The 13,155-nt window shown below is 42.9% G+C and overlaps 1 protein-coding gene across 1 annotated transcript in view; it reads left to right on the top strand.

The window, feature by feature from the left end:
- Positions 1–13,155, top strand: part of Kcnk10 (potassium two pore domain channel subfamily K member 10) — a 122,868-nt gene that overhangs the window by 79,930 nt on the left and 29,783 nt on the right. The window contains exon 4 of the mRNA XM_028777320.1: positions 2,319–2,479. Within this exon, the coding sequence (XP_028633153.1) occupies positions 2,319–2,479 (161 nt within the window). The remainder of the gene's footprint in view (positions 1–2,318; positions 2,480–13,155) is intronic.

The following is a 13,155-nucleotide window of genomic DNA, read 5'->3' as shown; positions in this document are numbered from 1 at the left end:
ACTGCATTTATTCCCAGCATTCTAAGCAACAGCTAAGCACCTCATCCCATTGAAATGAGAAGCTGTGTGCTTACCTTTTCCTGACTTCTCCAGTGTTTATTTGTATGCACAAGAAAATTTTTTTTGTCCTCCTCATAGGCCCTTTCTGCGTGTGAGATCCTGTGTGACTTGCACAGCTCATGCAAATGTCTCTGCAAGACATATTGGTTCCACAGTGTTTACCTGAAAGGCACAGTTTGGCAACGATTTGATTTGGGCACATAAGAAGTATGTGGAAAGCTCTTTGTGTCTCAGGACTAAGTTGTTTTAAATACTAGCTTTCTATTGAAGGACTTTGAGATGTTTTCTACTTAGGGAAACACAGAACCAAGACCCATATGGCCCTCTTCTGTAATAACCTCTTTGTTTCTCCATCCTTGCTGGGCTGGTCAGCCTTCGCTGAGACGCTGCAGCAGCTGATTGGTAGAGGGACTTCTGGACTCCCTCTGCTTCCCCTACATCTGAGGTGCTAGTTAAGTTCTTTTTGAGAAGTTGCTCACGTAGCAGGTGAGCTGTCTCCTCTATTTCTCAGTCTCGGTGGTATTTGGCTCCCCAGTAGCTACCATGTTTACCACCCAGGCACCATGGGTCCACTTAAGTCACTGTCTAAAATACACACACTGTGTCAACTGTATACATACATATATGCTCTCATGACATATTTGAACATTGCCTTATTAACCACTCCCCTAGAGAACCCATTTTTTTTCACTGCAATATTCCTATCTGTGAAATGCCAACCAACCCTATTACTGCTACCACTAAATACTTTTTTGTTCTTGACTGTCTCAAACACCATAAGATTTGGAAGGATTCCATGGGACTAAGCCATTCTCTGGTTCCTCTAGGTGATACCAACATGTCCTGTGAGCTGACCAGAGGCCATGTGTAGAGCTTGTCTAGATTAATACCTGCATACTCAGCAGGCCCAGTGCTTCAGTTTGGTCTGTAATATCTTTCTGAGATGAACTCACAGAAAATCTGTATGGCTTGAAGTAAGGCTGAGCTGAGTCGAGTCAGAGTCTCTACAAGTTTCTAGAATATTTCCAAGACTCCCCCGTGTAATGCGAAGCTGCAGAGGCACGCTTGTTTTCTTTCTAACTGAATAAGTCAGTGTAAATTAGATTATTCTGGGTGGGTGTGCCTGGCAACATCCTTTTGTCCGAGATCCTGAAAGCATCTAAGAAGTCCCAGGAGCTCTGTTGCACACTTAAATCAACCAGATAGCGAGCAAAAGAAAACAAGATTAGGAAGTCTTGCCTGCATACTCATCTAAGAAACGGAAACTGCAATTTAAATAATTTGTGGCAAGAGGTTTGAATGATTCTGAGCACAAGATGGTTAAGGAATAGCCGAGTGACTCATCCCCAGGGCAGAATCCGACAGTGAGCTCCCCAGGCCCACGGGAGCAGAAGAGATGGCCAAGAACATGAAGCTTTCACCCTGTGCAAATTGCGCTAATATTATAAGCTTCTTTCTTTCAGTAATATGATCGCCAGCCCCATTTATGTGGAATAATCCCAATACTCACTATACATGAATTACTGACATAATTGCAAAACACTTAAGAATGCAGATGTTCGTGTTTTCAAACAACTATATGAAACTCCTTTCAATTGACCTTATTATAGATGGACTCTTTTATGTTCAAGCCTCTCTTCCATCAGCAAACATTTATTTAGCAATGATTGCTCTGGGTGCAAGGGTAATGGGCACAGACACAAGAGGCAGGGATTATGTGCTCTTCCCAGTAAAGAGAGTTGGGCACAGCTTGGCTTCACTGTCATCAGTGTAAAGAGGCACAGAGTCTTTGCTTACTTATTTTCCCCCATTACCAGGACTGCCTACCTGGGGTAGGGAAGGACAAGTCCTTTGTCCATTCTGAGTTTGTAGTAGACCACTTTCCTCTTTAATGTTCAGTGCCTATTACTCTGTGAAAGCAGAGGTTGAATATAACAAGTCCAGGCAAGGAAGGCGGCGGGGGAGCAGTACTGCATATGGAGGCTTTGTGTACAAAGGGAAAGGTGAAACTTTTTTGTGCCATTCAATGGTGTCCATGATATATGATGTCTCTTTAGAGAAAAGTAACTGGCTAACCATACACTTCTTGAAATGTATTAAGATCCCTGACACATTAAGACTATAGGGAGAGAGGCCAGGGGGCTCTGTTTTGTATTGTAAAGGGCTTCGGAGAATATGAAAGTCTGCGGGTTCTTTGGTCAATGCTCTTTCTTGGTCACCTCACTGTTTCCCTTCTCCTCTCTCCTCTCTCTCCCCAGGGTATGGGAATATTGCTCCAAGCACTGAAGGAGGCAAAATCTTTTGTATTTTATACGCCATCTTTGGGATCCCGCTTTTTGGTTTCTTATTGGCCGGAATTGGAGACCAACTTGGAACCATCTTTGGCAAAAGCATTGCAAGAGTGGAAAAGGTTTTCCGAGTGAGTACTGCACCAATGTAAACCCTCCTTACTGGATTCATTGGCTTCAGCCTCATAGGGGTTAGAAGGCAGCAGCCAGGGCTTTGACCGAATAAAATAGTTGAATGCTATGATTGTGTTTCCTCTTTACTCGGATGTGGACAGAGGACTATGCCTGAATGCCTTTTTCTTGAATAACTTCCTGCCTTGTGGTACTTCCAGGATCAAAGAAGGTTAAGAATGGATTACTAACACAGATTTCCTGAAGATGTAAGGCCCGCTCACTGTCTTAGTCTGTTAATGCTACTATAATGAAATGCCTGAGGCAGGATGACATAGAAACAGCAGAAACTTATTTCCCACAGGTTGGACTGGATGTGTAGGATGAAGGTTCAGATCCTGGTGAGGGACTGTGCTCCCAGTCCCTCAAGGTGTGATTGCCCAGAGAGAAAGGTGCTAAAGCAACATGTGGAGGATGGATAGAAAGGAAAGACTTCTTGACATTGTGTGATGCCTGTTAAAAGAGCTTTAACCCTATTGTTGAAGGAGGAGTCCTTATAACTAACCCCCCCTTTAAAGGCCTGGCTTTTAATATGATGACCTTAGCTAACACTTGTCACATTTAAATCATGACTTAGGTCTCTTTATGGAAGATAGTAAGCAGGCTAGATGGTTCAGTGAGTGAGGGCATCTCCTGCTAACCTAAGTTCAATCTCCAGGATTCACATGGTGGAAGGAGAGGGCTGACTTACAAATCATCTATAAGCCATGATACGCTCATGTGTGTGTGCACACACATGGACTCCTGTGTGACAACACACACACACACACACACACACACCCTAAATGAAAAAGATGGAAGATAGTCTCCTTACTGTTTTTAAAGTGATGTAGAGAAATATAAACCCATCTGTTTCATTATTATAGTACCTTCATTTGTTGGATTTCTGCACAATGTTTTCAGGCTGATCCTAGATTCTTCTAGAAATGGAATTTTGCTGTCCTATGTGCTGGGCTTCATGTCTCTTTTTCATGGCTACTCCTCGTTCTGCCTCCCAGTGCTGAGCATCCCCTCAGCAACAGGACACCAGTGCTCTACTTCGTGCTAAGGCACGGGCATTGTTACTACCTTAGCATGTAAAAACACCTACCCTTACAGAGGGACAGAAGTCTCAACTTGAGGAGTTTATTTCCTAAAGGTGCTATGTTTGAGCTCTGTGCCAGGCATGTGGGATGGATGTGAGCGGCTAAGGTTGTCAGTGTCCTTTAATTCCTAATTGTTACCTTAGTTCCTGCTCAGTACTGATGTAATCCTCAAGTCTTCCTGAACTTCTTCATGGAATTCTTTCTTATGGTAACTTAGCTCTGTGTGTGTCTGTGCGTGCGCATGTGTGCGCAGGTGCACACAATCCCATATGTGCATGTGGAGGCCAGATATTAATGTCAGGTGTCAACCCTGATTGATCCCCACCTTTTTCTTCTTGAGTCAGTGTCTCTTACTGAAGCCAGAGCTAACCAATTTAATTGTGTAGGTCAGCCAGGAAGTTCCAGGCACCCTCTCATCTTTGCCTCTCCAGTACTGGGATTATATATGTGTGTTCCTACGCCAGCTTTCTACATGGGTGCTGGAGATAGAACTTAGCTCTTCATACCTGCGTGGCTAGCACTTTACAGACCGTACCATCTCCCAATCCTCTGATGATAAAAGTTTTCAAAAGGACATTTTGCGAACCTTTTCAGAATCTCTAACGATGAATGAGTGGCGAGCTTTAAATCAGCCCCCCTATGCCCTCAGAGAGATCTTTCAGATTGTGCCTCAGATCCTAGATCCTGTTTCTCTTTAACTGATGCAGGGGAGCTTCTCAGAGGGGCGGTGTAATTCATTAGCATATGAGAAGAATCAGATGCATAGCTGGGTCATAGTCACGTTCATAAACCCAGCAGTCCTGGGAAGCTGCCTCCATTTCTTCATCGACAAAAGACGACAGAGTGCAAGTCAACTTTTAGGAAGTTTTGGTGATGGCTAAATAAAATAATGGGTAGGCAAGACCTTGGTCCAGAGTCAGAAAAGCAGAACTCAGATCTGCTGTCCCTCTTAAAAGGAGAGTTTGCTGGCAGGCTAGCCACTAACATGGGTTTTGTGTATGTGTGAGCTTTTCTGCAATGTCCCACAACCCCTTGCTCCCTGGGTGCCGGCTGCCTAGCCAACCTTATTAGAATGTGCACCTGTCTCCTCAGTGGTCACCATGGAAACCATAGAACTCAGCTTCTCAGATGTTTAGGTCTTCTTAACTCAGATACAGCAGCTTTGTCTCCAAAGAGCTGTCTGAACTCCTTGGAGGTGCCTCTTAGCTGTCTGTACAGCCCTTTGAGTTTGGAAAAAATGGCTGTGGTGATTGAACCCTCAGAAGAAACCCTAATATTCTTTAGAGTGTTCCCATGGAGAAATGACAGATTTGGCATACCCCTGCCCCCCTTTTTGAGTAGCTCCTCTTGGTTTCAGTTTCTTTGGTCAAAGAAGAAAGACTTGGATTGTAGCTTCTCAAATCCCACTCAGCAGAGCTAGCTATTGTGTTCCACAGGAGGGGAGAGATTGCAACCGTTTTACTGCATGCCTACCAAATTGGGAGTGCACCCTGCTGTAATGCAGTTCACACTACAAGTGAAGCGTGCTATTAATTCTCCTCCTTTGCGCGGCTTCCAGAAGGTCTCTCCGGCCAAGCCTGAACATTTGCACATTTCACTTTTATGCTGATGGCTGACTCAGGTCCTTATAGCACCATCAAAGACAGGGAGTCATCCTGAGACAGGTATGTCTTGTTGAACAAGCAACATATAGGGGATGCATTTGCCAACTGTCAAAGGCTATGGAGTGGTAGAATTCCAGAGGAATCTAAGCACAGTTCCTCAATATGCAAACAATGCATCGAGCAGCCGTTTGCTTGCTGTGTGTAATGTTGTGGTAGAAAAACCCCTCCATATCTTGGCTATTCGTGTAGACAGCAGTTAAAGGACCAGTTTACTCCTAGATGATATTTGAGGAAAGGCAATTGTATTAACTAGCCAGGCTTGGGGCATGAATTTTCAGTTGTCACTGGGGAAATTTCATTTAATAAAGTCTGCATATTGATTATTAACCATTTCCCTTCATTTGATGTCTTTCAGCTCTTAGGAAGAGAAGGTGTAGTGTGTGTGTGTGTGTGTGTGTGTGTGCATCAGCCTTCTAGGTGAGTGTATTCTGAGGTGACACTTCTTTGGGTCATTTACACTCAAAAGACAAATAAACATTTTTGTATTATCCTTGTAGAATGGGAAGGTATACTGGTTGGTTTTGTATGTCAATTTGACACAACCTGGAGTTATCAAAGAGAAAGGAGCCTCCCTTGAGGAAATGCCTCCATGAGATCCAGCTGTAAGGCATTTTCTCAACTAGTGATCAAGGATGGGAGAGTATAAATGACCCAAAGAAGTGGAAACAGCCCCCACTTGTTCCTTCATAGCTCTGGAGGTCACAGGTCTGGTGGGTTCAGGTGATGATATGGTCTGGGTATCACACAGGGTCAAAGTCAAAGTGTTGGCCGAATGAGGATCCTGGTCTGAGGAAGAACCTACTGCCAAACAAATTTGCATGTGGGAAAAAAACTAGTAGTTACTGTATTACTTTTCCTGGGGTGGGTACTCTTTGTATTCACTGTAGATAGAGCAATGCTGAACCAAAGTAATAATTCCATCTAAGCCTACGTGAATGGGTGAATTTATTGGGGTTGCTTACAGGAGAAGTTTGTGAGGGGATGCTTATAGAAAAAAAGTGACTCAGGCAGCTGCATGGTCAAAGCCTCTGTCCTACTAAGGGTGAGGGCTCAAAGTGCATGGTAGAGCTCCCCATATGGCTTATGGGCAGCTGGACTCCTGAAGAGTCTCCTTCATGGGAGTTGCTTCATGGGAGTTGAAACCTTAGCAGGGTCCTCACACTTATTGGGAGTTTCATGAGGCTTGTGATCCTCCCTGCTTCCTCCACAATACAATGTTTCCATCTGGAGGAAACAGCTACAAGCATAGTTCTCTGCGGTTGTAGGATAGAGAGCCCCATTTCCTTGCAGAATCTGAGCGGTTTTCTCAGTTTTAACCAAATGCTTTGCTACGTATGCCTCTTCAGCTTCAAAACCAAGGATGTGCTGGATCCACCTCACACTTTGGATCTCCCTCACTTCCTCTCTGATTCAGCCAAGGGAAAGCTCTCTGCTTTTGCTGGCTCAAAGATTAGATCTAGCCTGTGGGGATAATCTACCTTAAAGGTCAGCCATATTGTATTACATCGTTGTGGGAGCAATAGGTCACTGTGTCACAGCAGCTAGGGATTGGAGTAATTCGTCTTCTGGAGGCATCATAGACATTCTCCCTTTAACACACTTGGAGTTGTGGAATCGTTGGTGGTATAGACTTTCTCCACAAGGACAATCTGCCTCACTGACCTTCGCTGTATCCTAGAGAGCTAAACTGAATTCATCTCTTTCTTTACATCAAGGTCATTGCAAACATCGAAGGGAGGGCCTGAGAAGAAGGTGCCCAGGTTTATCAGGTGAAGTCCCTTGTCTAGTTAGAAAGTGAGGATATGTCTCAGAGTATATTGACAGGAGAACAGTATATGCCAGGAGAACAGGCACGGCCCATATCCCTGATAAACAGTGGCTGAGAATTTAGACAGTCATTTGTCTTATCTAGCAAGAAGCCTGGTGACAGCTTCTTTGAAGTGGGGTCCACAAGCCACAATGCAATGTCAAGCATATCCATTTTTTTTTTTCTTAGTATGTCAGCTTCTCATCCATAGGCTTGTCACCTCGTGGTTATAAGAAGGTTACACTAGGAATAGATATTATGGTTTCATGCAACTACAGTTAAGGAACGATAAAAGAGACACTTAAAAATATGTTACTACATCTGTTTATTCTTTTTGTCTCTCTCAAAGTCTCCATTATAGCAGTTTTAGATTTGTAGCAAAATTGAAAGGACAGTATATAGATGTATTCTATATACATATTCTCAGTTATAGACATACATTTCTATTTATATGTACATTTATTCCCTTCTATATATGCATATATGTGCATAATGCACACACATAGATACTCACATGCGAGTGTGCCCCCCACCCCACATTAACCCCATGTGGACAACACTCTCTAACAGAGTGGCACATTTTTGCTTCATTTGATGAACCTGCATTGGGACATAATTATCTCTTGATCCATAATTTATATTAGGGTTCCCTCACGATGCTGTACATTTTATATTTGGTCAAGCGTTCAGTGACATGGACCCACCATTGTAGAGCCACACAGAACACATTCACTGCACTTGAAAGGAAAAGTATGGTCCAGGACCCCTAAGACAAGTTCTCAACACAAAGGAGATTTATTTGCTCTGGGGGACAGAGGGCAGGGAGTAAGAAACAAAGACAGGAGACTGAGGATGAGGGAGAAGGCAAAGGGAACAAGGGAGGGGGAGGAGTATATGTCCCAGAGGAGAACTGGACAAAGGACTCCCTCTGGAGAGAGAGCAGACAGACATGACACATAGGAAAATGGCAGTTTATAGATGTATAAAGGAAAGCCTCATGTTAGGATGAGGTATTTAATTTTAATTGGGCATGCTAATTAGGTGAGCCAAAGGGCGCTTTTGATTGCTGGACCTTGGTCGTCAGCCTCAGGAGGAAGTGGCCAAATAAGGGAATAGACCTTAGTGACTAGCTTTAGGAATGTAATCTAATGGTTTTTAGCAAGCCAGAGGAATCGGGGAGAAGGCCAAGGTCTGCCAGAGCCATGTTTGCCCTTCCCCACAGTCCAGCTGGCCAGAGTCCCTTCAGCACTTGCCACCGGTGATCTGCCTGTTCACCTCTGTCTGTCGAATAAACCCTGTAAAACACTGATCTTTGTCTTCTGTGTTTTCCAGAATGCTACAGAGCTGGAGGCAGACAAATGCAGAACCCTTTCATGGCTTCCTTCAGTTAGTGATAGACACTCATTTGCTGTCTAATAGGCATTTTCTTCAGAAACTCTCTTGGCTTATTAGTTAATTTCTCTTCAGTTTTGAGTGATGATCTAATTTTTTTTCTGAGTGGTTATCTGGTTTATTAATCCATTTACCTACGGAAAGACAGCTTCCTTGTGTCCTACTTTGGGAAACATGACTAAAGCTGCTGGAGCCACCTGTTTTAACTCCTCTGGGTAAAAAACCGTGATCAGCAGATTTGTGAGCATCTTTAGTGTTAAGAAGCCACTTCCCCTGCATTCCCAAGGCAATGTACCGTTCTCCACTTCCAAAAAGAGTAAGCGGGAGCTTACTATTCCTGTTGCCTCAGTTTCTTGAGAGCACTCGGTGTTGTCTGCATACATTCCAGCTTCTGCTTTGTGGTCACTCCCTATTTTTATTTGCAGTTCTCAAATGACATATGACATGGAATATATATTCCTATACTTATTTGACAGAGAATAGATCTCTATTAATGTCTTTGGTTCATTTCTTCCCCTTCCCCCCTTTTAGGGTGGTGGTGGTAGTTTCATTACAGGGTTTCTCTGCATAGCCTTGGCTGTTTTGGAACTCACTCTGTTGACTGCCTGCTTCTGCCTCCCAAGTGCTGGGCTTAAAGGCATACACCACAATTGCCAGGCTGTCTTTGGCCCTAAGTCAAGTTTCTTTTTCTTTTTCTTTTTTTATTGTTTTAAAAGGTATATGTGTTTTGGATATCATTCATCCCTTTATTAGATGTGACTCTTGAAAATATTCTGTGTCACTTGGCCTTTTATTCTCTTAGCTACATCCTTTGCAAAACAAAAATAAATTAATGTAGTCTAGCATATTGACTACTTTTTTCATGCATGTGCCTTTTGTATTCATTCAAATACAACAGTGTAAAGGCTGTTACTACATGCACAGAGATGTACATGTGTATTGCATGTGTGTGTACTGTGCACATACATGTATGCAGGTGTACACACAAGCACATACATAGGTGTATGTCCAGAGTTTGGTGTCAAGGGATTTTCTGTTGATTTCTGCTTTATTTTCAGGCAGGATCTCTCATTGAACCTCATATTTGCTAATTCTGCTAGACTCATTGGCTAGCAAGGCCCTTCTCCCATCTCTGTCTCCTCAACACTGGGATTATAGGTCTGTGATTTTGTGCACTTTACCAACTGAGACATCTTCCTAGCCTTTAGTCCATTTAATCAACCAATCAGTCAGTCAATCAATCAATTATTTAATTATTTAATTATTTTTGTATGTAGATGTCTGGTTGTCTCAGTTCCATTTATTAATAGGACCATCTTACGTCCATTGTTGTCAAAGATAAATTGGTTATCTTCATGTGTCTATTTCTAGTCTCCCTATTCTGCCCCATTACTCTCATCTTTCACAAAGACGGCACTCTCTTGATTAGTGTAGCTTTGTACTAAGTCTTGAAGTCAACTGATGCCAGATCTTCAACTTTCTTTATATCTTTGGGTATCGTGTTGAAAGTGATTCTATCTTTCTCAAAAGTTATCCTGTGTGCGTACTGCATGTGTGTGTACTGTGTGTTCTTATGGGCATGCTGGAGTGTAGGCATGGCCATGCATGGGTGAATTTTTTTCTTTTTCTGTCTCATCAGCTAGAAACAGATTGCCTGATCATTCCCAGCTGTAAGAGAGGTTAGGAAGGCAAGCATCTAACAAAGGGCAATTGGATTGACATTGACCAGTGATTTTTGATCTCTCAGCAGTCTGCATCAGCACCCCCTAGAAACCTGTTAGACACAATTATTTTTTGAGAGTTTGGAACCCAGTGATCTGTGCTTACCAAGCTCTCTGGGTGACTTTGATGCTTGCCAAATTTTGAAAACCCTAGGGGTAGGGGTATCATTTATCATTTCTTGGGGTTGCACACAACGCTTTAATGAATGGAATTAGGTGAGTGGAGAAGGTGGGCAAGCAAGTGCAGGGGTCTATTGGTGTCAGTCAACTGGAAGCCACGTAAATCACTCCAGGAAACTCTCCTTTTTCCCCTAATTATCATAAATTGATCCTTGAATCAATTGAGACAGGCTGGTATATATTCTAGTAACAAACAATCCTGGCTTACTCCCTCCCATGTAGGCTTGAAGCCTAGACAAATGCCCAGGCTATTGTGTTTGCTATGATAGGAGATGAACTAGAAGTTTAACACTGGCTGGTTTTCTTTTTTAAGAGTTTGGGAATCCAGGGAGAGGTTGTTGTCCTGAGCTAGCTAGTCACTCGACCCCAAAGGTTAATGTACTGTTTGATTTCCAAGGGCGATAGAAGAATTTATAAATATAGAAAACACTGTTGACATTATCCCTTGGGTTGCTCTTCTGGACACCTTTAGGATGACAAACATCCGGGGAATTTATATACAGATGGCCTGTGCATTAATTTTTGAGAATTACTATTATTGCAAGTTTCTTTTCCCATCCAAGAAAACTGAGCCCATCATTCATGAAGCCACCAGCCTGAAATCATGTGTTAAGTTAGTGGCACTAACTAGATCTGAACCAGGTATCCTGTTGGGTCTTGTCTAGTTGAGCCAAAACTATTTACTGTCAGATACATTCCTTTAAATCACACCATGAAGCCAATGTGGAGTTTGAGATCTTTTAGCATATCTTGTCTGTTAAATAAAATTAGTTTCTTCTTCCATTGCAAAGTGGAGAATCTGGGCAGTTAGCAAGGAAGAATAATTATTTGAGATTAAGCAGGCCCAGGGCCAGATCTCAAAACAGGGTCTCAAAGTTAGCTGCCTCTCTCTCCCCTGCTGTGGGTTGGCTTTGCCAGGAAGGCTGCCACCACTTGAGGAGATGCTTTGGGGAAGCTGAGTCAGTTTTGGATCAGGTCCCATTGTCTTGCTCTGAGCTGCGCTTTGGCCTCTGGGAGAAATCAGCTAGCTCTTTTCATCAACTGAGCAGCAAGCTTTCTGATATTTCTCCAAAAATCAAGGGACACACATTTTCTTCCTTAGTCTTCTGTCTTAGTCAAGGTTTTTATTCCTGCATAAAACATCATAGCCAAGAAGCAAGTTAGGGAGGAAAGGGTTTATTCAGCTTACATTTTCACATTGCTGTTCATCACCAAAGGAAGTCAGGTCAGAAACTCACACAGGGCCAGAACTTGGAGGCAGAAACTCATGCAGAGGTCATGGAGGATGCTGCTTACTGGCTTGCTTCCCCTGGCTTGCTCAGCTTGCTTTCTTATAGAACCCAGGACCACCAGCCCAGGGATGGCACCACCCAAAATGGGCTCTCCCATCCTTGATCACTAGTTGAGAAAATGTCTTACAGCTGGATCTCATGGAGGCATTTCCTCAAGGGAGGCTCCTTTCTCTTTGATAACTCCAGGTTGTGTCAAATTGACATACAAAACCAACCAGTATACCTTCCCATTCTACAAGGATAATACAAAAATGTTTATTTGTCTTTTGAGGCAAAGGAATCTGGGTACAGCTTACAAATGATATGTTGCCCTAGATGTGGTACTGTCACTGTGGTTTGCAGGAAAGGACAGGTGGGAGGGAGTTAGAGTTATAGAATATTCTATCACATGCTGGGGCACAAATCAAGCGACAAGTTAGGAGAACACACTTGGCAGGTGGCTTCTGTCTCTTGAGGACACACCCAGCAGCAAAAGAATTAACATACAAGGATTACTGTCTAAAGCAAATGAAAACCCATGGTTTGGTACCAGTGTTATTTTCAGCTCTGTAGGTTCAACTACAGCATCTAATTCCTGTTAGCGGTGACAATGGCATATACGCCAGCATTGTACCAAAACAGACAGAAGATGAGGGCATGGCGGTGGGCTGAGTTTTTAGTCTAAGAAAGATTGACATTCAGTCATCTTTCTATTAGCATAGAAAAGATGTAATATTGGTGAACTCCAGTTTATAACTTGGTGTGAGAGGCCTGTGTCTGTGTGTCTGTGTGTGTGTTCGAGTGTCTATAAAACACACCTACTCTAGTGCATAGAATACTTTATAAATTCATAGCGAGTACATATGTAGGACTAGTGTTGTATGGTGTGAGGTGTTTTTGTTTTGTTTTTAATTAGGGAGAAGATTCTGGTGTAAATATAAACAGCCCCTTACTTTGCCTAAGGGGCTAGAAGGAGGTAGGAGATAATTGTTTTAAAATGAGAAAAGAAGAGACAAATAATTTTAAAGCCTTATCAACCAGATTTCTTCCAAATTAGTTTAGGGATATTATCTAGCACTAATAGCCAGCCCCAAATGTACATTTTGGGTGGCCTACATAAATGACAACCATAAAGCAGACTCCACAGTTTCTCTTAAGGATTGCCTGTGACAATTTTCCCATGGACTGTTCCTCTTCCTTTAGTGCAGGGCTGCTTATGAAACAGGATATAAAGGCAAGAAACTTACAGAGACATGAGAAGGAAATGGAGCCCCCCATCCTGGAGTCTGGCTGAGGACTCTTACCAGTCAAGAACCAAGAATTGGAGCACAGTTAACACTTGCTTGAGGTCTCTGCCTCACTATAGGTCTGCGATTTTCTAGAAATCTCACCAGAAATGCATTGCACAATCTTCTAATGGTGCCTGGCTTTAACTCATTGGGTTATCATCCATCCAAACTGCCTGAGAGAGAGAGAGAGAGAGAGAGAGAGAGAGAGAGAGAGAGAGAGAGAGAGA

The sequence above is a fragment of the Grammomys surdaster genome, unplaced genomic scaffold (assembly GCF_004785775.1).
Source record: "Grammomys surdaster isolate TR1022 unplaced genomic scaffold, NIH_TR_1.0 279, whole genome shotgun sequence".
NCBI lineage: Eukaryota > Metazoa > Chordata > Mammalia > Rodentia > Muridae > Grammomys > Grammomys surdaster.
This window is presented reverse-complemented; position numbering and strand designations above follow the sequence as displayed.